The sequence below is a fragment of the Malaclemys terrapin genome, chromosome 4, assembly GCF_027887155.1.
Source record: "Malaclemys terrapin pileata isolate rMalTer1 chromosome 4, rMalTer1.hap1, whole genome shotgun sequence".
Lineage (NCBI taxonomy): Eukaryota > Metazoa > Chordata > Testudines > Emydidae > Malaclemys > Malaclemys terrapin.
In genome coordinates, this window is record NC_071508.1 from 124,948,451 (window position 1) to 124,974,039 (window position 25,589).

The 25,589-nt window shown below is 42.7% G+C and overlaps 1 protein-coding gene across 4 annotated transcripts; it reads right to left on the minus strand.

The window, feature by feature from the left end:
* Nucleotides 1-1,625: 1,625 nt before the first annotated feature.
* DDX24 (DEAD-box helicase 24) lies at nt 1,626-22,693 on the minus strand. 4 transcript variants are annotated; one of them, XM_054027088.1, is made up of 10 exons: nt 22,602-22,693; nt 20,932-20,972; nt 17,852-18,569; nt 14,361-14,744; nt 12,729-12,882; nt 11,825-12,340; nt 10,088-10,163; nt 9,237-9,425; nt 4,911-5,040; nt 1,626-2,809 (listed from the first exon to the last, which is right to left on the minus strand). In XM_054027088.1, exons 3-10 carry the CDS (start codon nt 18,561-18,563, stop codon nt 2,556-2,558), a joined length of 2,415 nt encoding a protein of 804 aa, XP_053883063.1. In that variant the 5' UTR covers nt 18,564-18,569; nt 20,932-20,972; nt 22,602-22,693; the 3' UTR covers nt 1,626-2,555. The 4 variants fall into 4 exon arrangements, with proteins under 4 accessions (XP_053883063.1, XP_053883064.1, XP_053883066.1 ...); XM_054027089.1 differs by lacking the exon at nt 22,602-22,693 and adding an exon at nt 22,134-22,453; XM_054027091.1 differs by lacking the exon at nt 20,932-20,972 and having other exon boundaries at nt 22,602-22,676.
* Nucleotides 22,694-25,589: the final 2,896 nt, after the last annotated feature.

Genomic DNA, 25,589 nt, shown 5'->3' on the forward strand with positions numbered 1-25,589 from the left:
CCAGGTTCCTTCCCTCTTCCTCAGCTCCTCCGTAACCCCTGACTCCCCCAGGCCTTTGCACTGCTTCTGCATTAATTTGCCTAGCAAAGAATCCATTTGTCCAAAAAAAAAAAAATCCTGAATCTTTTGTCTGTACTGTTAGACATACTTGCTGACATTTATTGAAATAAATTACCAAAATAATTGAAAGCGGTGTGATTACGCTGTTATTTTGACAAATAAAATATGTAGAATGTTTAGGCACAGAATTCCCCCAGGAGTAACTTAAAACACTGCATCTGCACAGCTGTGGTGCTTAAGTGTAGACCTGCCCTAAGACAAACACAGGCTAAGTCTCTGTTCATGTTTCTGTGGCATATTCAGTGGCTTCAGGAGTCAAATTCTGTGACTTTCTTCTCCCTTCTCCCATGACTCTCACCTCCCTGAGCATGAAGAGGGATTGGCTTTTGACTTATTTTGAGACAACAGGGGTGCTCATAAAGAACCTCTGGTGATGGGGAGGGGGGTGAGGGGGTGGAATGTGAGGTTACACATCATACACAAACTGATATTAAAAAGAGCATCTGTCTTAGGCCTTAGTACTAAGGGGATCTATAGACTGACACAACTAGGATCATTCCCTAAACAAAACCCCTGTGGTGTGTGTCCCCCATCCTGCCATAAAGAGCAGCTGCTGCTCTGCAAAGCGCTGAGGTTGGAAGTGTCCTGGCTCAGCCAGTGTCTGATGCACACCTTTTCCCCCCCCCCCCCCCTCATATGTAAACTATTCAAAGTTGGCACAGGAGGCAACATTATACTACTTCCTTTCTCCCCCTCTCCCTATAAGTTAGCTAGTGCTCCCCACAGTACTGTTATAATTTGCAAGGACTGTCTTAAGCTCACAAAGATTTTCTGAGAGGAAGGAAGCTTGATTCTTACTGCTGGAATTTAAGTACAACCTGCCTCCTGTAAAGCCTCTTAGGGAGGCACAGAAGCTGCAGCTCTCCCTTTCTTTTGGTGAGGGGAGGATGTGATCAAAATCATGCTAATAACAAGACACAATGGCACAAGCAGCAGTGATTGACTTTTCTCTTCAGAATTCCACTTGACAAACTCTCCCACAGTACCTCCCTCTCACTTGTATTTACTAGAAAGAGATGCATCTTCAAAACTCACTAACTCACACGGAGCCCCTCTGGTTTCTCACCCATGCTCCTTTCTCTCCAAAGGATGAGACACAATGAGACCATCCCACTGCTGAAGCAATGAATGTTGCTCATGCAGGATTTAACTGTCTTTTTTGGTTTTGTCCTTTAATAGTATTCGATGGAATCCTGTAGGTCAGAATGAATGGATTGTAAAAGAAGAGCTTGTACGTTTTTAGCAAGCAGGGGGGGTGGCAGAGTAAAGATGTATGTTAAGGAGGCATTGCTGGAGAGGGCAGAGCTAAGGTTGATTGGGCATTTCCTGGTTGTCAGAAGCTTGAGCTTTTGCTCAGCTGTATTCTGCAAGGGGGAGATGTACCACCAAGCAATCTTAACTCTGCATTAATGTTAGCTGCTCTTGGATTTTGTAATTTAATTGAAGCCCACTTTGTGATGTGGGATCTTAATATTTAACCATTTTTTCCAATAATCAAGTTAAAATATTATTAAAACCAGTGTTTTATTGATGTATACTTCAGTGCCCATTTCTTCCATGACATGCTCTCGTTTTCACAAAAACAAGGGTCCATGGTGCTGACACATCTTCAAGCTGACTGAACATCAAATAAACAAATCAAGGAGTAGCAAATATTTTTTTTTTTTTCTTCCTTAGAAAGCTAAATCTGGATTAGAATTCTTATAAGACTGGTTCCAGCGTGCTGCCATTCCAACTCAGTAGCACATTATATAGAGCACATCAACAGAGACTAGTGAAATTACACCCAACAGAGGTAACTGAGAAATTAAATCTCCATAGAAAAGCTCCAAGGAGATGGAAATCTGGGATTGATTCTGTTAACCAGAGCTGCTGGTGTATGGGCAACACAGCGCTATATATATTATATTTTTTTCTTATTTCACTGCACTGGCACTTGCAAAGGTCAAACTTCACAGCAGGTCTATTTTAGCAAAGGTAGAGCTCCACAGCAAGAACCCTCCTTAGTCTCTCCCTGCTCTTTTAAAATATAAAAGTCCAAATTCATTGAAGTCAATGGAGTTACACCTGAGATGAATTTAGCCCAATAACTTTGTTCATAAGGTAGGTAAAGACTGATTCAAACTTCTTACAAAGGTGATCTTTCATTAGCATGCTAAAAAGAAAAGGTTAATAAGAATACAGCGAACAGGATTTTTGACAGTCAGGACATATTAACTAGCTGCAGTTCTCATGTTACCAATGCCATTTAGCTTAATTTTCCAGAGTGTGCCCGTACAATCAACAATACGTAGGAGTTGTTTGTCTAGAATGTCCACCCACATGGTACTAGGTGTCTTGTTCTCTATCATTGTATAAGCAGTCATTCATTAATGTAATCAAGTTCTAAGGAAAAAATGGCCCTTCTTTTCTCCCACACCCCATGGCGCTACCGATCATTTATCTAATTCATCTGTAATTAATTTCTTTTTCTTCCTCCTCTTTGCTTGTTGTTTTGATACAGTGCTCAGAGCAGATTCTGAATTGCTCACCGGTGAATGAGGGAGTAATAGCTTTCCAGATTGTGTTGGATATTTGGTCTTCAGAAAGACTTTAAATACTGGTTGTGATAGCAAATGTTTCAGGTGTTTTTTCATTCCCTTCAGTATCTTTTGCTTCTGACTCACTTCTTGCTCATTCGATCGTCCTCCTTGGGGGACAAACCAAAGACAGAATAAGGGCTTTTATTATGATATTTAAACAATCTTTTGTATTTCTAAATATAGCAAACAAAGATCCAAATCCTCTATCTCCCCCCCACCCTTTAGGGCTCTTAACATAGCCACCCCACTTGCATGCTGCTTTACATGGATTTGTGCTTGGGGACTATCACACCACCTCTCCATTTTGGGTGCCAGCCAGCCAATGACCTTGAGGAGAGAATCTTGACTTCTGAATTGTTTAAGTTTCAATTGGCTGCCCAACTATGAACAGAATAATGGGAGGAAGGATGGTTCAAGTGGTTAAGATGCTAGCCTAGGATTTGAGAGTGCTGGGTCCAGTTCCTAGCTCTGCCACAGACTTCCTATCTGACCTTAGGCAAGTCACTTAATCACCATGTGCACAATAGCACTTCCCAATCATCCCCATTTTGCATATATCAGAGGGGTGTTGTGGGTAGAAATACATTAAAGATTATGAGGTGCTCAAATACTACAGTAAGGAAGGCCCATCACCTAAGGAGCCTAGATAAATCATTCAGTGAGAGGCCTGAATTAGACACTATCATTGGAGTAAAATTTAGCAAAGAGTCTTTCCATTTAAACTGAAGCGAAATGATCTGGTCTACAGAGGACAAATAGCAATTCATTTAAGAAAAGGGATGAAGGTTTTAATTTGTGTAGTGCAAGATCTGGGAAAAACACCAGGGAATGCTCACACCTAAAAATGCTTGACTACCATGAGTCAGGATGATGATTACGAAATGCTTAACTGGAAAGTCAAGAGCTACTTAGAGTAGATGTGGCATTTTGAAACCTAGTTCAAGCCTCAATGTTTTCAGATTGTCAAAACATACAGTAGGGCACGAATTAGACATCCTAAATGGGCTGGGTACAGGGCTGCTTAGTGTTCATTCACACAACAGTATGGAAGTAACTAGTCATGTCTATCCATCCTTTAGAGGACAGGGGAAACCCTCCATTTAAATAAATGCTACAAAATTAAGAAATTTCACTATGTAGTGACACTCATGTTACTATCAGTTTAAGCCCAAGATATTCTGCTGACAGTGCAACATATTGACTGGGGAGAAGTCAATCAAAATCAACCACCACCACATGGGGATTTTTAAATTAAATCCAAGAATAGACACATGAATTTAAGGTTTTAATTTTAAGGTGTTTTAAAAAAAAAAAATGACAAAAGCAGCACAGAGTTGTGTGAATAGAGCTGGTAGCAAAATGGGACTTTTCCTGCTGAAAATTTCAACTTTCCATCAAAGAACGGAAAATTTTCAGTCAAAAACCATTAAGCTTTCTGTGTTTGGGTTTTCTGATGAAGTGGAAGTTCTCCACAGAAAGCAGGCACTTTCCATGATTTTTCTCAGGGGAAACCCAATTTTCTGTATCTTCCCTCCCCACCCCCCTCCACAAAAACCACCTCACAATTTTTAACTAAGCTTAATTATAGTAAAATAACTACCCTTCGTAGGGGTTTAACTAGGCATTCTGCCTTTGGCCCAGGTCACTCCATTCACACCACATGCAGGCATGTCCTGGTGTGCTCTTGTATACAATATACAGGGAGAGTTGTATCCTGCTGCTTGATTACCGGAAAGAGCAGGAAATAGATTCTACACAGCCATGGGGGGGGGGGGGCAGAAGGGTGGTGTAACAGGGTCACAGAAGCCATCACACTGTCATAGAACAGATGAAACTCTTGCAGGACCTGCTGGGACAGCATGTTCAATTAGGCTAAGCTGGCTGGCAGGAGCTCCTGACTTCTTAGCCCAGACCCTGTCAGTGATGTGTCAGAAGTGTCACATCTCTCTACCTCAGCTTCCATCTGTGAAAGTTATTTGCCCAATCTACTCACCTTACAGACGGGCTGTGAGGATTAGTGTTAATACAGTTCTAAGTGGCATTATCCCACTCTCTCCCACTCTCTCCCCTTCACCCCCCTCAGGGTTGAAATATTTCTTCTAGTATAGTTGGACATATGTTAGACACAGAGTTGTATCTTTGGGAGATGGGGTGGGGGAGGAGAGGAAGGGCAGTGAGCCAAGCATACTTGCAAGCGGTTCTACTTGCCTATAAGGACGTCGTCATCAAGATCAATTTCAAGAGCCTCCGCAGCTTGCTGGAACCAAGAGTTGTGCTGTTTTGCCCGGCTGTTGTAATATTCCACCTTTTCAATCTGCCTTGCTAAATTCACCCGCTCCTGCAACAAAAGCACAGCAGTACGTCAGAGGAACGTGGGATGGCTGTAGAATCAGCATTCGACAGCATGTGTTGGAACACAGTTAGTGTGCTAATCTTGCAAAGGTAAGGACAAAAATGAGCAGAGAAATTCATGAAATAGGCTTTGTCTCCAACAAGTGATTTACTGTCACCAATGTGGTGGTTGTATGACGTCTAGAACAATGAGGGCTTGGTAGATGACTCAGACCCCTAGGCACTGACTATGGTAACAAAAATCATAATTCTCAAGTAATGCACAAATCAACACTAACTCTTAGTCTATCTTAGGGAGGGGTGGGGCCATGAATATAGTGACACTCTTCAGAAGTTGGGAACAAATCAAAAGTCCATTTGCCCTTAATTCCTGACCCAGGTATTACATATTACAATTCACTTACATAACTAAGAATAGATGGAAAATTGTCACTTATTGAATAAAATGTAACAGAACAATAAGATTCCTTCCCCAGCTTGCAGACAGTAGAGATTGCACATAAGACTATACAGCGTGTGGGACATGCTGATTGAACTACTCCAACTATACTGAATAGCAAGATGCCACAGTATCTCAGCCTCAAACAGCACTGCTGGGTGATCAGGGGCTGGAACACTTATGAAATCACAGAAGCAAAATTAAGCTTGAAATCATTAATTAATTGCAATCAACCATTTGTCCTCAGCTCATTACAGGAACCTTTAAATAGCTTTTTATCGTTTCCATATAACTTCTTGAGTCCTCTACTTGTCCCTCCATTATTAGTGGTTTGCTAGGGTCCTATCAAGTCTCTGTTCTGCCCAGAGGTTTAGGATTGCTTATAAGATTCTGACAGTCCCTCTTCCTCCCCACCCCCCCATCTTTAGATCCCAATGTTTTTCCAAAGGAGGTCAGTATCATTATCCCAATTTGACAGATGGGGAAACTGAGGCATGGGGGCGGGGGGGGGGGGGGGAGAGTGACATGCCCAAGATCATCCAGCAGACCAATAACAGATCTGAGAATTGAACACTGGTATCCTGAGTCCCAGTCCAGTGCCCTATCCAGTAGGTAATAGTGCCTCCCTTGAAGATAAGAAATTCAAGGGAAGCCATCTCAAGTCAAAGGTGGAAGATATCGATGGGAGAGATGATGAGAACCAACACTGGCAGTCCCAGCTCTGTTACCAGGACCAGAATAACATTTAATATGGGGTGAGCAATTCTCCCAAACTACACAGACATCCTGCTGGCCTCCACTTCCATAATTTAACAAGCATTTAAACACTCATTTTGGTAATCAAGATAAGTTGATTTCACCTCATAACATACCACTTTAAATACACGATCATAGAATATCAGGGTTGGAAGGGACCTCAGGAGGTCATCTAGTCCAACCCCCTGCTCAAAGCAGGACCAATCCCCAACTAAATCATCCCAGCCAGGGCTTTGTCAAGCCTGACCTTAAAAACCTCTAAGGAAGGACATTCCACCCCCCCCCCCCACACGTAACCCATTCCAGTGCTTCACCACTCTCCCAGTGAAAAAGTTTTTCCTAATATTCAACCTAAACCTCCCCAATTGCAACTTGAGACCATTACTTCTTGTTCTGTCATCAGGTACCACTGAGAACAGTCTAGATCCATCCTCTTTGGAACCCCCTTTCAGGTAGTTGAAAGCAGCTATCAAATCCCCCCTCATTCTTCTCTTCTGCAGACTAAACAATCCCAGTTCCCTCAGCCTCTCCTCATAAGTCATGTGCTCCAGACCCCTAATCATTTTTGTTGCCCGCCGCTGGACTCTTTCCAATTTTTCCACATCCTTCTTGTAGTGTGGGGCCCAAAACTGGACACAGTACTCCAGATGAGGCCTCACCAATGTCGAATAGAGGGGAATGATCACATCCCTCGATCTGCTGGCAATGCCCCTATTTATACAGCCCAAAATGCCGTTAGCCTTCTTGGCAACAAGGGCACACTGTTGACTCATATCCAGCTTCTCATCCACTGTAACCCCTAGGTCCTTTTCTGCAGAACTGCTTCCTAGCCATTCGGGTCCCTAGTCTGTAACAGTGCATGGGGTTCTTCCGTCCTAAGTGCAGGACTCTGCACTTGTCCTTGTTGAACCTCATCAGGTTTCTTTTGGCCCAATCCTCTAATTTGTCTAGGCTCCTCTGTATCCTATCCCTACCCTCCAGCGTATCTACCACTCCTCCCAGTTTAGTGTCATCTGCAAACTTGCTGAGAGTGCAGTCCACGCCAGCCTCCAGATTATTAATGAAGATATTGAACAAAACCAGCCCCAGGACCGACCCCTGGGGCACTCTTCTTGAAACTGGCTGCCAGCTAGACATGGAGCCGTTGATCACTACCCGTTGAGCCAGACGATCTAGCGAGCTTTCTATCCACCATTCATCCAGGCCATACTTCTTTAACTTGCCAGCAAGAATACTGTGGGAGACGGTATCAAAAGCTTTGCTAAAGTCAAGGAATAACACATCCACTGCTTTCCCCTCATCCACAGAGTCCGTTATCTCCTCACAGAAGGCAATTAGGTTAGTCAGGCATGACTTGCCCTTGGTGAATCCATGCTAACTGTTCCTGGTCACTTGCCTCTCCTCTAAGTGCTTCAGAATTGATTCCTTGAGGACCTGCTCCATGATTTTTCCAGGGACTGAGGTGAGGCTGACTGGTCTGTAGTTCCCCGGATCCTCCTCCTTCCCTTTTTTAAAGATGGGCACTACATTAGCCTTTTTCCAGTCATCCAGGACCTCCCCCGATCGTCATGAGTTTTCAAAGATAAGATCATGAGAACAATCATGCTCAGTAGTGAGTGGCAGGTTAGGCACAATAGGTGAGGCCATGATTGCTTGAAATATAGCACACACTCCAACTCAAGCCTACTGGCACTTATGAGTAAAAACATTCCATGCAGGTAAAGAAGAGGAAGAGTGGAGGAGACAGAGATGGTGGATATACCTATCACCCAGCAGTCTGTAGGTTACAGATTGTGAAGTGCTATATAAGTGCTAAGTATTACTCTGGAAAGAAAAGCAGAAGCAAGCTCATTTCAGAAGCCACACACCAAAGAAAAACTCTTGAGACAAGAATGGTTTTGCCTCACTAGTAATAAGAGAGGTTTTGAGAGAACTGATGTTTTCTGGACACTTTTTAAAGGAGAAAGCTTGCATCTAGCAACCCAACCTGCAGGTAGCTTGTAATATGTGGAAGTTCCTGGGTCTCCCATGAGAGCAGTACTACTCTAGCTGTTGGGCTGGCCCATGTGCCTAGTCCTAGTGGTGTATATGACAGGATAGGAGGGGCATTCACCATATTAACTGAAAAATTGCTGCTTTTTTTCTCCTATTCTTTTGGGTTGTACAAAGTTCAGCCCCTCCACTGCCGGCCAGCTGTCACACCAATGTGACAGACCAGCATTATTCTTGTGCCATCACAACTACTAGAGAATCCTGATGGAGTATGAAACCACCAATGCTTAAGGACAAAAGGTGTGGTGAAAAAAATTTTTTTTTTTATTGTTTTGCAAAACCTTGCCATTATTTATTATTCCACCCTTCAAGATACTGAACAACAACATAAGTTTTGTGTAACACAAACAACTGCTCAAAAATGGCATTTATCCAGGGTTCAGTGATAGATTAACATTTGCCAGCATGGTCTGTACTGGGATATCATAGCAGAGGATGACCTCAGATGTGGAAGGGCTGGATGTTGTGGGACATAAAAGGGGTAGATATGGTCTAGCAGATTGATCCCAGTACTGGGATACAGGAAGCCCAAGTTCCATTTCCTACTACTAACTCACTGTAGGATTTTGAATAAATCACTTAATTTACTGCTGCCTCAGTTTCCCCATCCATAAAAGAGGGATAATGATACATGCTCACCTCTGTAAAGCATTTCAGGATCTATATATGAGAAATTATACATAACTACAAAGAATTATTAAACAATGAACATTTTAAAAAATCTGTATGTTTGAATCCCTTCCTTAGCATTAGGATGCCTTCCTTGGCTAATAGAAGCATTCAGCACATTGCTATTGAAGGTGAAAGTTGATTAATTTTGTTTTCAATTCACCTTTTGAAGCTCAGACTTACTCTGTAATCTTAATAAAATGTGAAGAGTGTTTCATTAAATATAATACATGAGCAATCACTTGTATTAAAAATGTGTTTTTTACCTTGATAGCAAACATGCATTTTGTTTCAACTGGGAAAAATGGAAGCTCTTCATTTTTCTCCAATGTCTTATAAATCTTCCTAAAATTTATCATATCATCAGGGCCGATCAACAGCAAGCTAAGGCCTTCGTTGGCAGCTCGAGCTGTTCTGCCGCTTCTGTGCACATAAATCTCAGATGTGCGTGGAACCTGCAAAAATTCTATGGTTAAAAGGCTTCAATAAATCAAAAAGTGTATATGAAAGGTAAGGAAATGCTTGCAACACTCGGACCCAGAGATGACAAGCAGGTGTCTCATAAATTGCTTTCGTAACATGAACGTTGTTAACAAAGAAAGGAAGTGATTAAGGCACAGAGGTGGGATTCCAGGGACATGTTCTAGACCCAGCTCTGCCAGTGACAGCTTGCGCAACTTTTGGTGAATCACTCCTATTCCCTGAGCCTGTTTCCCTATGCACAAAGCAAGGAGAAATTATACCCAACCTCAGACATGTTATGAGGAGGGGTCATCTGACTCCTCTGGAGTGGGACCCTGATGCCCAAGTTCAGCATGTAAATAGGAAAGTGAGAAGAGCCATAACCATACAGGTAACTTCTTGTACACAAAACTGTCTGTAAATTGCACCCTGACACTAGTGATGGTCACTCTAGCAATGGGCATAATTTATTTTTGTAAAGCATTTTGAGATCCTTAGATGCAGACGGCTATAGAAGCATTAAATACTTGAGCCTTCATTTCTATACTTCTTTACTAGGGACTGAGAAGCACTGTTTTATATTGTAGCCAGGTTTTAGATCAATGAGACCTTGGTTCAAAAGCAGGCAATAGAAGCTTCAAAAGATTTTTATAACCTGGTAATGGATGACATGCTGCACGTTAGGAATATCCAGACCACGAGCTGCAACATCTGTTGTCAAAAGGACACAGCTGAAATAGAGAAAGTGGGGATACATGCTATTCATTAAACATAAACCTGTAATATAAACCAGATGCCAGTAAACACGCAGTGTGAGTGACCCAGAATTTTTCCAAAAGAGTTTGAAAAGCATGCTCATTTTATAACATCTGCTAGGAATATGCCATCTATTTGGAAGTCAAGAAATTGACACCTAAACACCTGATCTAGGGCAATCTTGAAATGTGAAATATTGAAAGGAAAAGAAATAATGTAATTGTTACTGACTGTGGACCAGATACTGCTCCCAATGAGGCAAAGCAGCCATTAACTTCAATCCTAGCAAAATTGTGCCTCGCTATTCTTTTATTCTCTTCCTATTTAACAGAAGTCAGTGTGAAAAGACCTATTTGATCATCTAATCCAACTTCCTGGCAGCGCAAGTCTGCTCCCCCTACAAAACGTTTTGCAGTGCTTTGTCCAGTCTAGATTTAAACGTCTCATTAATTTAATATGATTTTACTACTAATAATGCTGATTCTTTTGAAAAGGTACATGATCTGGCTATGACAGCTTTTGCTGGTAGGAACACTGCAATGCAGGTTGCAAAACTATTCCTCCATTATAGGCCTCTGTGTTCAAACACACTGAATTTTCTGAACATAATTCCTTTTGGACTGAAAATTCTTATACTGAATTGCATTTGAGGAAACTGCATTTAGCCAGTTCTGAACTATAAGAGGGTGGGGGGGGAAATACAGTATTTTGTATTCTGACCACTAGATTTTTTTCATGCAATTATGTCAAACAGATGCATTTTCAAGCAAGCTATGTCGCATGTAAATAATCCATAACAAGGGCTAGGGCCTCTGTAAGGATTGGTGATAACTGTGTTTTGTTTTTGTTTTTAACTCTGCAGGCAACTGAAAAATCATTCACAAGCATTCTCAGTAGGAACCGGCTACGATTTTAACAAAAGCTGTTTTATGACAATGCATTGCATAGCTTATAGTTATAGGGCTCAATACAGGGGGATAGCTGGGTGAAATTCCTTGACCATTGCTATACAGGTGAGACTAGATGATCTAATGGTCCCTTTTGGCTTTAACAATCTATGAAACTCTACTCGGTCTGTCATAAACCAAGGATAGGATTGATAAAATGTTCTGCAGAAGGGATGTTTTATCAAAAGTTTAACTGAAAATACACACACACACAAGTGTGAATTTTGTACTAGCGAAAGGTGCTCAGTTACAAACCCTGGAGACAGAGGCCATCAACTTGTGCACAGAATAGGTCAATTTGGGCAGTAGCAATGTGAGCTTCCCCGCACAGCTCCTGCCTCAACGTCTTCATGTGCAATTTAATCTTTGGCTTCTCTGCCTGAGTTGGTCAATCAGGGTGCCAATCAATTCCAGCTATGTAGGCGTTTTGTTGTTATGGACCCTTATGCGCCACGAGATGAACTGAGACCACCACATCATATCACAAAGGCCACTGAACAGCCAGCAGATGGTAACAATTTTCAGTTATTACCAGCCTGGATTAGATTTGAACTGGTGACCTAGAAGTTGTCAAGAGCTGTGTCCTACAGCCAATCACCTGAACCATTTGTCATCTCCCCCCCACTCTCCTCCCGTAGTCAACCGTTTTTCCTTTTCATGCACAGTTTTCCCACAACAGATCAACTTACTTCTCTCGCTCAGCAAACCTTTCCAGGTTTTTTAACCTTTGCTTCTGGTGCATGTTTGCATGCAGAGGCAGGGGGTTACAATCCAGGATTGTGAGGAGTGCACTCAGGCGTTTTATGCAGTCTATACTGTTTGCAAAGACCATGGTTCTTCCTGGGTACTGAAGCAAAAAATAATAGAGGTAATAGTCTTTGTCATCCATGTCACAGTGGATCCTGGTTTCGGTCAGAGTCTCTACAGTGGTCTCTTTTCTTGTTAAGTCTATCACTTTAGGTTTTCCCCTTATCCCCACTTTTTCCATTAGCATTTCCAGTTTGGTCTTTTGGTCTATTTTTTTAGCATATTTCTTTTGTAAAACTCTTGTGGGAGCCTGATGGACCAAAGTCAGGGTGGCAGAAAACACAAAAGTCTGACGTCGAGGATTATATTGTGAATCATTTAACATTTCCAGCAACTGAGAGAGTTCTAAGAAATGTCCCCTTTCAACCATTCGGTCTGCTTCATCAATCACAAGGCACCTGTTGGACACAAGACAGGTACAGTAAGCACAGTGGTTACTTTAGATAAATAGAAATCTGATACACTTCAAAAGAACCTTTCTTGCTTTTCCCCATGTAAAACATAAAGGAGGCTAGGCATGCACTGGTAATTACAGCAGCTGTTTCTGTTCCTCTCTCTGAAAGGTCAAAGTTCAAAGGCAACAATTCAGTTTTTGGTAATGCGGTTGACATCCCCCACTCTCAGTGTAATGAATATGAACTTTAATGAGAACTTCTAGCAAAGACATAAGTGCTCCTGCACAGTCAATATTAGTTAATCAGTAAGTAATTAAGCATGTCTGGTGATACTGGATAGTCTTTCCCAAGGATATTAATTCTGAGCAGTTAGACTAAAAGCCACCTTTACCTGAGCTGCCGGAGATTTGAGAGATGTGGGTGTTTCTCTTTAATTAGCTCCCATAAACGACCTGGGGTTGCAATTACAATTTCTGGCTTCTGATTCAATACTCGTTCCTGTTTCTGAGCAGCCATTCCACCGACCAGAATTGCAGTTTTAATGCCTAGAACATAGAAGATCGCATGATGTAAAGACCATGGAGGATTAGTTTACTTTAGTTATATTCTCCACATTTTAGGAAGGAAAATGGATATATTCCATACTATATTGCAGCTTTGGGAAATCATTTAAGAAGTCTTTATGTAGACTAAGTTCATTTAGTCAGGAACTGTCTCTTCCTCTTCTCTGTACAACATTAAGCATATGGTCAGCATTACAGTGAAATGCGAGTTAGGCTAAAAGTAAAACGATACCTCTTGAATTGCCCTTGCCTTCAAACAGCAGGAATGATTATTTATATACTAGATAGTTAATGCACGTTTTCTTCAGGTTCCGAATGCCCACGTAGGAAGGCAACCCACCACTCTCCCTCAGGGTCTAAGCTTTGACATTCTTCCACTCAGAATTAGATAATATGTTAATGTATCTAATGGGTAAGCAGTCCCTTACACGGTCAGGAGGTCTGCACACAATGAATAAAGTTGAGGAAGGCATGTCTTGCACTTGGATTATGAACTGCCCATTTTAGCAACCAGCCAGTGGAAGTTGTTGACAACTAAAGCATATGAAGGTTTGCTCAAAGTCAGTTTAGGGTGACGGGGACGGACAACACTGGGAGGGATTTTCCTTCCTGCCTCCAAATGCTGTTGCAGCAGCAGCACACAGTGGTTGTTAAAAACCCCAGTCTACTCTGACTACATAGCAACTGTCTCTCACTGGGGTGCAAAGCTGCAGTAGCTTTTAACAGAACTGTATTTCTGCAAATCGATGTGGTGTTTTAAGGATAAGAGTTAAAATTAGCCTTCCTTTCAGTTACACAGCAAGAGGTATAAGAGGCCAAAGGAATAGCAGTATTACTCTAATGAATACATAATAATTAATATCAGGAAGGAGAGGTAATTTTTGCTACTTGAGTCTCCCTATCTTACCTCAACTCATTCACGTAAGAGTTGCATGGGCTTCTAATATGTAAAGGAGATGAGGAGGTTTATAATATGCTTTAGTCAAACAAATTATTGGGCTCAAAGCAGGAGGTAACTGGGTGAAAATCTACAGTGTGTGTTATACAGGAGTCAAACTAGATGATCTAATGGTTCCTTCAGGCCTTAAAAATCTATATAATTTCCATGTTGATATATTTAACCCACATCATCAGAAAGTGGTACTTGGGTATCTGTGGCCATGTGACCACTGATTTTAGTGCAGATTTTGTATTTCTAAGTCAACAGTGACAGTAAACATTTGTAGGTGGAAGTTATAGTGCACAGCTTTAGGCAACACAATAATGGTAACTTTGCACTTCTACAGTGCTTCCCATCCAAGAATCTCAAATCACATGTCAAACATTCATGCATTAAGCTTCCTAACACCCCTTCCAAGAAATAGGAAGTATCTCCATTTTATGAAGAGGAAACTGAGGCACACAGAGTCAGTAGCAAAGGCAGGAACAGACCCCAGCTCTCTTGCCTCTGTCTCTCCTACCTGTAAATTTGGCCACGGCATCAATATGATGTTTTACTTGTACCGCTAGTTCCCTTGTGGGAGTCAGCACCAGCCCTAAAAGAGGCCGGTTTTTATTCAAGTCAGCAGCATGTTTGTTGGCATCAAAATCAAATTCTACATTTTCCAGCACCTTCACGCAACCTATTGTGCAAGATTCATCTACGTCATCATCACCCCCACTATCTTCATCCTGCTTAGGGTTTAGATGCTTAGGGTTTGTTTCATTATCACTTTCCCATCCTGGTTTGTCTTCACCATCACAGAGAGGCTCTTCAGTGGCATTGTCACTTCTGCTTTTTGATTCTTGCCACCGTAGCACAGAGTGGATCATTGGAATTGCAAACGCGAGTGTTTTCCCACTTCCTAAAAACACCAAACAACAAGACAGAAACACAAGCATTACAACTGTTTGCAAAGGAGCAGCAGCCAACTGCAGTTACTAAAGTAAATAAAAAATTACTCTTATTTATTTCTATGGTATAAGTGCACATTTTTGATTCTATGAAATTAGAAGCCAAGCCACAGCACCTTGCTTTAAATGCCTATTATAGTGACCTCAAGCAGATATTTTCTGGATGGAGCAGGTATTTTTCCAAGCCCCAGATGGGCAGGCAAAATATACATTTGCTAGGAAAGTAGTTTTAAAAAATTGCAATAGCAGCCAAAGTCTTTTTAAAGAACCGTATACCCTAAAGGAGAATACCATGCCCTAATTGACTGCTCTGATCAATGTTCTCCAAATAAAGGAATAGCAAATGAGGCCAAGGACAAACTGAAAGCTATTTAAAGTATTAATTTATATTTTTTTCATTACATGATTTTGCTTATTAACTGAGAAACTAAGTGTAACCATTATTTCACTTTTTGTAATAAAAAGACCAATCACTTGACTTAACACAGAGCACAAATTAAAGGGGGAAGATGGAAAAGTGCTCCATTAAATGTAATTTCAGGGGTCTACTGTAGATTCATTTATAGCCTGGGGCAGCAAACCTTAATAGTATCTGATATGTAAAGGTCTTCTAGGGGATGCTTTGGCCAAACACTGAATCTCTTTAGGGGACCAAAGAGATTAAACAAAACTGTTCATCTGGACTCAATATATATTATCTAGTCACTGTCTGATTTACCCCCTTCCCTTTCCTGTTGTGTGACCAGTCTCTTTCTCATATCTTTTTGTGATTCATCTCCCCTTCTACATGGCCCTCTCTGTATTGTCTGCCAGCAGCAAAGTGAAATTTACAATTAGGTCCTTGTCAATTTTCCTTTTCTCCTAAGGAAACATCCTGGGGACTAGTGGCTTAGCATCATATTCCTGTAGTAGGTTACGAGTGGTGAGTGGTAGTTTAGAGACTGCAACCCCCTTATGACAACAAAAATTACTAAAGGACCCCAGTGCCCTGTGTTACTCTAGATTTTAGAGTCTAGAATCAGGGCCATCGCTAGCAAGCAGGGCAACCGCCTGGGGCCCCGCAAAGCTAAATTGCTCGGGCTTTGGTTTCAGCCCCACTGCCCAGGGCTGATGCCCTCACTCTTCTGTTTCACCCCTGCACGGCAGGGCTCTGGCTTCAACTTTCTGCCCCGGGCCCCAGCGAGTCTACCGGCGACCCCATTAAAAGAAACTTTTTTTTTTTTTTTTGAACCGTGTTATAGTCTTCGCCTTCACAAAATCTTCTGGCAAAGAGTTCCACAGGTTGACTGTGCGTTGTGTGAAGAAATACTTCATTTTATTTGTTTTAAACCTGCTGCCTATTAATTTCATTTGGTGACCCCTAGTTCTTGTGTTATGAGGAGTAAATAACACTTCCTTATTTACTTTCTTCACACCAGTCATGATTTTACAGACCTCTATCATATCCCCCCTTTAGTCGTCGCTTTTCCAAGATGAAAAATCCCAGTCTTATTAATCTCTGTTCATATAGAAGCTGTTCTATACCCCTAATAATGTTGGTTGCTCTTTTTCTGTACCTTTTCCAATTCCAATATATCTTTTTTGAGATGGGGTGACAACATCTGCATGCAATATTCAAGATGTGGACATACCATGGATTTTTATACAGGCAATGTGATATTCTCTGTCTTATTATCTATCCCTTTCCTAATGATTATCAACATTCTATTAGCTTTTTGACTGCCACTGCACACTGAGTGGATGTTTTCAGAGAACTATCCTGAAACTTGGAGCAATGACTCCAAGACTTCTTTCTTGAGTGGTAACAGCTCATTTAGACCCCAACATTTTATATGTATAGTTGGGATTATGTTTTCCAACATGCATTATTTTGCATTTATCAACATTGCATTTCATCTGCCATTTTGTTGCCCAGTTTTGAGAGATCCTTTTGTAGCTCTTTGCAGTCTGCCTGGCACTTAACTATCTTGAGTAGTTTTCTATCATCTGCAAATGTTGCCACCTCACTGTTTACACCTTTTTCCAGATCATTTATGAATATGTTGAATAGTAATGGACCCAGTATAGACCCCTGGGGGACACCACTATTTACCTCTCTCCATTCTGAAAACTGACCATTTATTCCTACCCTTTGTTTCCTATCTTTTAACCAGTTACTGATCCTGGAGAGGACCTTCCGTCTTATCCCATGACAGCTGACTTTGCTTAAGAGCCTTTGGTGAGGGACCTTGTCAAAGGCTTTCTGAAAATCTAAGTACACTATATCCACTGTACCCCCCTGGTCCACATGCTTGTTGACCCCCTCAAAGTATCCTAGTAGATTGGTGAGGCATGATTTCCCTTTACAAAAAACATGTTGACTCTTCTCCAACAAGTCATGTTCATTTATGTGTCTGATAATTCTGTGCCCCAGAACTCCCCATAGCTGATCTCCCTGTGGATATACCTGGCTATGCAATCCCTACTAGTTCCCTTTATGCTGCTGCCGGTAAGGGAAACAGATCAGTGTCTCATCAATCCCTTTCTTCCCTGAGGCCCAACCTTAGCATACTAGATGCTTCAGAGGCAAGCAAATTCCTACTCCATGCACAATACACCAGACCCAATATATACCAATATGTATAGGTCAACACTGGGAATGGGATAACTAGACTGGAAGTACTACTGGCTGTTTTTGCTACAGCAAAGACAGTGTTCGTCAGGGACAAATTCTGCTCTCATTTACACCTTTGCAACCCCATTGGTTTCAATTGGATTGTGGGTGTGTAATTATGGCTTACTCTTTAAGAATAATTCAAAATAAGACTTGTTGATAAGCATGGATGGGGAAGAAGTGGAGGATTTAAAGCTTTGCATGTAGTACTTGTGAATAGGCATAGTATGTGACACAAATGCACTACATTTAATCTTTTCTACATCATAACTATGCATAGTAAACACACCCATTGGATGTGCTAAAGCTTATATGCTCTTCACACTTACTGCAATTATGACAATACACTGCATGTTTTAAAAGGGAGAATGGGAGATTCAACGTGCTAACAACATGGATTTGTACCTGTTTCTGCAGCACCAAGAACATCCATATTATCTCTGATTGCAGAAGGCAGGGCTAATGCTTGAATAGGAGTTGGAGCACTAAATCCTAGATAGCTCAAGGCCTGCAGAACCGGCTTAGGAACGAAGAGGTCTTTCCACGCAGACACATCTGCTTTTTGATCAAATGAGGCAGACAGAACTCCTGTAGTCCAATTTTTAACCTTTTTAGAAGACTTTGCTGGTAGAGGAGCTCTCTCAGGTGGAAACACTTTGTTTTTCACTTTCTTTTTTTTCTTTTTCTTCAAAGTTTTTTCTGTGGTTGTGGTGCCTCCTGATTCATATTCATCTTCCTCATAACCAAACAACTTGGTGGTGTCTTTAGGCTTGTCCTCTTGATCAATTACATCTTGCTCCACTTTAAGATTATAATTTTTACTTGCCCTGGTTCCCAGCTCTTTGTCTTTCTTTCTCTTTTTTTTCTGGGAGGTAGAATCTTCCTCCTCCTCTTCAGAAACACTATCAGATTTTCTCTTTCCTTTTTCTTTTCCAATTTTGGAAGAATTCACCAATTTATAATCTGTAAGCTCCTCAAAACACACTAAATCTCCAAGCTGCTCATCAGCAAACAGATTTGGGTCAATTTCTATGGGTTTCCATTTTCCTACTACTTTGATACCCTTTTGTTTCAATTTAAAGGAAGTCTTAAACTTATTTCCTTTTTTTGTCTTCATGATTATCTAAAAAAAATTGGAAAATAAACCATTGTAAACCACCAGAAAAAAACAGTGACAGTCAAGTTAACACACTCATAAACACTGGAATGCATTTGTGTAAATCCGATAAGCTGTCTGTTGCAGATAACTGCAGTTTGTCTCTGGATTCTAGCCTATTAGCCTTATTGACTGACTTTCATGGTGCTGGATTGGGATTCTGTTTTGTTTCTGCACTTTTAAAAACACTTGTAACTCTAAGCTCACACAGCTATTCGACAAATGAATTTTAATTACCTATTGCATTTGAAATGACAGGTCTGTTTAAAATGATTTGTCAGGCTCCTATTGAAAAATGGATGAGACACCTAAGCAATATCAAAGCCCTGACGCCAGATGCTCAAACCAGCTTCTGTTGTGCTGCTTTTTATTAATCTGACATTTTTAGAATTCAGTGTTGAAAACTCTTCTGAGGGTGACACAAAATGGAAAGTAGGCTGCAGCCTGATATTGGGGTTCCTCTATTGCCGTTTCATAGATAACATCCCTTTTTACCAGAATGCTGTTTATTTGCGGTAGGCTCATATATGATCACAGTTAACCATTTGAATTGTTTATGTCCCCTTGAAAAAGTGATTTCTCTCACTAAAATAGCATAATGGGCAGGACACTGTGCTCTACTTCAAAGAGAGAATCCTGTACCCATCCCTTCCAGTTCCTCTGAGGAGCTGCCTTTCCTTTAGCAAGATGGGTGGGGGTATTCTGAGCACAGGGCAACTGAATCTAGTTATTGAAATGGGAGCTGCATAATGTGTGGAGGATTCCTTCCCTTCCCTTCTCCAACCCTCAGAAACTACCCCCCACACACTACAAAATAAGTACTTATGTGAGCAGTTTCCCCTTGTGTATGTGCTTAAGTTTTATTGCTGGTTTTGAAAGTTTGACCCTCAACTTCTTGACCTGGAGGGCAACTACTGCACCATTATATTATTAGAAAGTGTGTACCAGTTAAATGCTAAGTTCAACTATATTGTATGTGGGTTAGATCACTTAGGTGATGAAGAATGGCTTTGGAATGTGAAAAGTCACTGGGTAATGCTTTTATTTAGGGGCTAGAAAGGCATAACGATCTGGGAAGCTAGCAGGTGGAAGGAAGCACTGGGAAGAATTAGAGGTAGCCACCTGCTGTTGGTATCTTCCCACAGGGCTGATCTGAGCACGGCCTTTGTCCTGTTTTAACTATATCAGGAGTTCTCAAACTGGGGGTTAGGACCCCTCAGGGGGTCATGAGGTTATTACCTGGGGGGTCGCGAGCTGTCAGCCTCCACCCCAAACCCTGCTTTGCCTCCAGCATTTATAATGGTGTTAAATATATAAAAAACTGTGAAGGGTTAAAATCAATGTGCATTTTATATAACAACCTGGTATATGGACTGTGCCAGCTCTTTTCCAGACCCAAAGTCCAGAGTTTGGTTAAGAGACCAGAGGCCTAGCTAATAGTGATCAGCTAAGAGAGAGCAGAATAAACAAGACAACATTGCTTTTGCTAAGATATGCTTGGTCAGTAGAAATGCCAGATGTTGAAGCAATAACTGAATAATTATGTTTCATCCAATGTTTCAAATTGAACAAAGGATCCCTGTTCCTACTGTGTTTCTCCTGAAGGGAAAACAGTCTTCCCACAGATCCAACCTTGAATTTATGAAAATTGGCACATCACTATAATGATATGGCATCCTTCCACCTCTCTTCCAAGGGCCCAATGCCCTGCCTTAAGACATAAAGGAGACAATCTGTATTACCATATCCTTTCACTGTTTCTTTGCTTTAACCCCTAGGAATGTATCTGTTGGACAATCAAAAGGAGTTGCTCCATTCCTATGGACCCCAAATCAGAATTCAACATATATATTTTATACTAATAACATTTTATCAAAGGATTAATTAAATGCTAACTTGAGACCATGGGTGGAGACATTATGTAACCTTTTTAACCATTGGCTACTGTGCTATCTTGTCTTGCTGCAAAACCTATCCTTGGGCGTGGAACTGCCTACCCCATTACTCTCCCCTGCCCAGGGTAAATCTCTATATTCCATTGTAATCAATTGACCGACAGTGTCTCTGAGCCTAATAAGCAAGGTGACACTCCGCCAGCGCTGTGTGTAATAAACCCCTATGCTTTGACCTCTACACAGTGTGGATTTATGTCCTTCAAACTGTTTTTAATTTATTGGGGGGGTCATAGTCTGAGGCTAGCTATGTGAAAGGGGTCACCAGTACAAAAGTTTGAGAATCACTGAACTATATCATCTTAGGAAGTGTCACAGCCCCTGGTGTGGATGCCCCCGTATAAAAGTGTTCACACGATGGGGTTGTATCCCTTTACCTGTATCTACTGCCACACCGCTGTACAGGTGGAAGGATTGGCTGTAGACAAAAACAGGACAGGTTTCAGACTAGTAGCTGTGTTAGCCTGTATCAGCAAAAACAACGAGCCCTTGTGGCACCTTAGAGACTAACAAATTTATTTGGGCATAAGCTTTCATGGGCTAGGACCCACTTCATCAGATGCACGGAGTGGAAAATACAGGAGCAGGTATAAATACAGGAAAAGATGTGATTTGCCTTATGAAGTGTGAGGTCAGTCTAATGGGACAGTTCAATTGACAGCAGGATACCAAGGGAGAAAAAATAACTTATGAAGTGGTAATGAGAGTGGCCCATTTCAGACAGTTGACAAGAAGGTGTGAGTAACAGTAGGGGGAAATTAGTATTGGGGAAATTAGGTTTAGGTTTTGTAATGACCCAGCCACCCTGATGCCAACTCTGTCCACATATCTATTCAAGGGATACCATCATAGGGCCTAACCACACCAGCCACACCATCAGGGGCTTGTTCACTTTCACATCTACCAATGTGATATATGCCATCTTGTGCCAACAATGCCCCTCTGCCATGTACATTGGCCAAACTGGACTGTCTCTACGCAAAAGAATAAATGGACACAAATGTGACATCAGGAATTATAACATTCAAAACGCAGTAGGATAACACTTCAATCTCCCTGGTCACTCAATAACAGACCTGAAAGTGGCAATTCTTCAACAAAAACCCTTCAAAAATAGACTCCAACGTGAAACTGCAGAAATGGAATTAATTTGCAAACTGGACACCATCAGATTAGGCCTGAATAAAGACTGGGAATGGTTGGGTCATTACAAAACCTAAACCTAATTTCCCCCTACTGTTACTCACACCTTCTTGTCAACTGTCTGAAATGGGCCACTCTCATTACCACTTCATAAGTTATTTTTTCTCCCTTGGTATCCTGCTGTCAATTGAACTGTCCCATTAGACTGAGCTCACACTTCATAAGGCAAATCCCATCCTTTCATGTATTTATACCTGCTCCTGTATTTTCCACTCCATGCATCTGATGAAGTGGGTTCTAGCCCACGAAAGCTTATGCCCAAATAAATTTGTTAGTTTCGAAGGTGCCACAAGGCCTCCTGGTAAAACCAGCACAGCATTGCAGGCCTGCCCCGGCCCACGCGCTGATCTGCCGCCAGGGAGAAGTCGCTACTTACGGTGGCCACTCAGGCTGCTTCTCAGGGGCGCCGGACAGCAGCAGCGTAGCGCCCCCGGCCTGAGTGCGAGCGGTGGGTCGTCCCCTCTCGGCGATGGGGGCTGGGCCCCCGAGACGGGCCCCTCGGCAGAAGCCGAACGCGAGCAGGCCCACAAGGGGGAGGGGCGGCGGCGTAAGGGGCAGAGTGAACGGCCCCCTCGCGGCGCGAGCTAGACCGTGCCCGCGAGCCCGGCCGCCGGGAAGGGAGTAGGGCTGCCCTTTACACCCGCCTGCCGGGGCGGGCTGGGCTGGGCTTCCCCCGGGGCCCCGGCGTCCCCGCCAGGCCGGACACCCTCAGGCCTCTGCGGCCGCTCCCTTCTCCCCGCCCCCGGAACGCCGCAGGCAGGTCGAAGCAGGAGCGGCTGCCACCGGCCGTGTCCTAAGCCGCTACCCAGCTGCCTCCCGCGACCCACACCGACCGGGCGCTCACCGTCACCGCCTGCTGCTGCTGCTCCCCGCCGCGGGGCCCGTCGCGTTCTACCACGTGGGGACACCGCCGGGCGCGGCCATGGCAGCCGTGACGTCACTGCCCTCCGCCCGCCCCGGGTTAAAGTGGGGGGACCTTTGCAGCCTCCCCAGGCTCCGCAGTAACAGCAGTGGTGCCGCTTCGGAAGGGGCTAGGGGGAGCCGGGCGTGGTGGGGGTGGCCGGGCCAGGCCAGGCCGCAGGGCTGGGGGGGGAGCTGGGCCAGGGGAGAGACAAGGGGGATGAGGTGATGTATTTTATTGGGCCAGCTTCAGTTGGGGGCAGGTACAGGCGTTTGATCTGCAGGTCTGGGGAAGGAACGCGGCCTGTCTGAGCTAAATACATGGTGGTGCAGATTGTGAAGCATCAGGCATAACATGTATGGTAGGAGGTGGCAAGGAAATGGAGCAGGTGGTAAGGGTTAGTTTGTTCTGCAAAGGGGGTTGAAGTGGGCCACCAGGGCCATTGAGGGTTAGCAGGCAGGTGTGTGTTGCAAATTGTGGTAATGAGCCATGAAACCTCTGTCTTGCTTGAGTTCATGGTTTTTAGTGTCCAACAGAGTTATGAATTTAAGTTCCTAGATTTGCCTTTTGGAAGTGGTGTGCAGGTTTCCTTTGAGGATGCGGCTGGAGAGGTGAGATAAGTGTTAGCCCATGGGTGATGGGGTGTTTCTGTCTTTTATCATTGTTCTGTGTGAGTTTATTCAAGAGGGTAGTGGTTGCCTGGTTTCACTCGCATAGGTGGTGTTGGTTAGGGACAGACAGGTTGCAATGTTAGGAGAGAACTGGGCATGGCATGGTCATGTGTCTCTGGGTTAGGAACAGACAGGTTACAGAATCCTGGAGGAGCTGGGTCCCTGACATCCAAGTTATACTTTACTTATTCCTGGGAGAATTCTGCGCCATTGTGCAATGCAGAATTTTGCAGACATTAATGTGCATGCAGAAATTATTCCTCCCCCCCCAGAAATGGGCTACAGAGATGTTGGTTGCTACTAGGGGCTGCTGGACCAGGGAAAGCCCAGCTCCTAAATAGAAGAAGACAGGGGGAGGGGCAGGAACTGGAGGCTTCCCAGCAGTTGCAGTTCCCAGCACACCCTGAAGGAAGGAAGGAAGGAAGTGGGGGTGTGCAGGAAGCTCTGTGCAAGCCCGGGACCCAGCATCAGGCTGTTTCTTCTTCTGGATCCCTAGGCTCTAGGAGAGTAGGGTCCATGAATGTCTGGGGCAGGGGGACCATGCAGCTGGCCTCTGCGGGGGGAGGTGGTCTGAGTGTCTGGGCTCTGGGGGGAAAGGAAGGAGGTGTGTGTGTTTTCCCCCCTGGCTGGGTGGGAGGGGGCGAAGCAGGAACGAAGTTGTCATATGGGGTTTCTTTAACTCTCTACTCCTGGGGGAATTTTTGTGTGTGTCTTATTGTTACAGGTATACTTGCTGACAGATATTTTGAAATAAATTACCAAAATAAACTGGCGTGATTATATAGTGTTATTTTGACAAATAAAATTTGCAGAATTTTAAAATATTGTGCACAGATTTTTTTTAATTTTTGGTGCAGAATTCTCCCAGGAGTATTTACTCCAAAGATATCACAGACACAGAGCAGTGGACTGAGATTCTCAATGCTCACCAGGAATGTAGCTACACAGCTCCCATTAACTTCAGTGGGAATTGGGTGACTAAACCCCTTAGTCAGCTATGACAATCTCATCTGGGAGGCTTGGACCAAATAATGCTTTGTCCTGACCAGTGAAGAGCTGGTGCAAAGCCTGAACTTGAGTTGAATGTTTGATCTAATGATGCCAATCATAAAGAAATAGGATTGAGGATAAGAGTAGAATAAGGGGTCTGGAGAAGTAGCAGGGAAGAAGGGTTCAGGTTGCCTACTTTGCTAGCTGCCAATGTGGAAAAATATATTGGCAGTAGATGATGTCTTATGCATTCTGATTAATGAATGTGTAGGCAGCCAGTTGTTGGAGAAACACTGGTGGTGTCTGTAGGGCAGATCAGTTTACAGGCTATGTAGATTAGTAGCAAAGTCTTTCTGATTCAATAATTCCTAGTTTCAGAGATGCTGTCTACAAGGCATATCCATCTAAAGTGAACAAACGTGGATTATAACAATTACAGAACATGTGTGCTGACCTCTTCTGTACTTATGTGAATGCTCTCATATTGCCTACGTTCTCAGAATGAGATTTCCAGTCATTCATAAGTTAATTAATTTCGTTCATATGTGATGGGGTATAAATGTAGATGAGGATTATTTACACACCACCTTTGAAGTTTAGCTCTTTTTGAATTATTGTTTACATAGGGGTGGGAAAACTTAGTGCAGCTGGTTAAATATTTTTTCCACATCATCATAATTCAAACAGTTGATAGTATTTTGTAGAGAGGGATCAGTTGTAAAATTTGGACACATACTGAAAAAAAACCCAGAGAGGAGAAGTGAGGGGAAGTTTGAGATCTGAAGTATTGATTCAGCCTATTGTCAGTTTAAATATAAATATCTTCAGTAAAGAAGTGTGACAAGAAAAAATTATGAAAGTAAAATGATTTTTTTTTAAAAAAACTTGCCTGTTATCTTTGAAAGTATTTCCCAGTATGATGGTCTGTGTAGTAGGAGGAGAGCCTGAGACATAAGCCCTTGTAGTAGAAGCCTGGTATGAGGCAGGACAGAATTTTGCAAGAACAGGGCTGATATTGCAGAAATACATATTCCTAAGAAGTGCTAGTCACAGAGTGCTCATGCAAAAACATCTGGTACCAGATCATCCCCATATCAAGTATGGTACAAAAACATTCCCCAAGGATAACAGAAACACACTGACCTCTCCTAAAAGATAAGGTCAGGATGACACTACATAGTAGAGATGTTTTCATCGAACCAACATGTACAAAATGATGGGTGATAACTAGCAATGGCAGGGGGCAATAATTAACTATGTCAAAGAGGCA

Bases quoted from the DNA above. Each gene is read 5' to 3' on its own strand.
- DDX24 (XM_054027088.1), bottom strand. From the start codon at position 18,563: ATGAAGACAAAAAAAGGAAATAAGTTTAAGACTTCCTTTAAATTGAAA. The intron at 9,426-10,087 runs GTTATAAAAATC...GAATTTTTGCAG, and splicing joins AGCATGTCATCCATTACCAG to GTTCCACGCACATCTGAGAT. The intron at 5,041-9,236 runs GTAAAAAACACA...CTTTTGTTGCAG, and splicing joins AATGCATGTTTGCTATCAAG to GAGCGGGTGAATTTAGCAAG.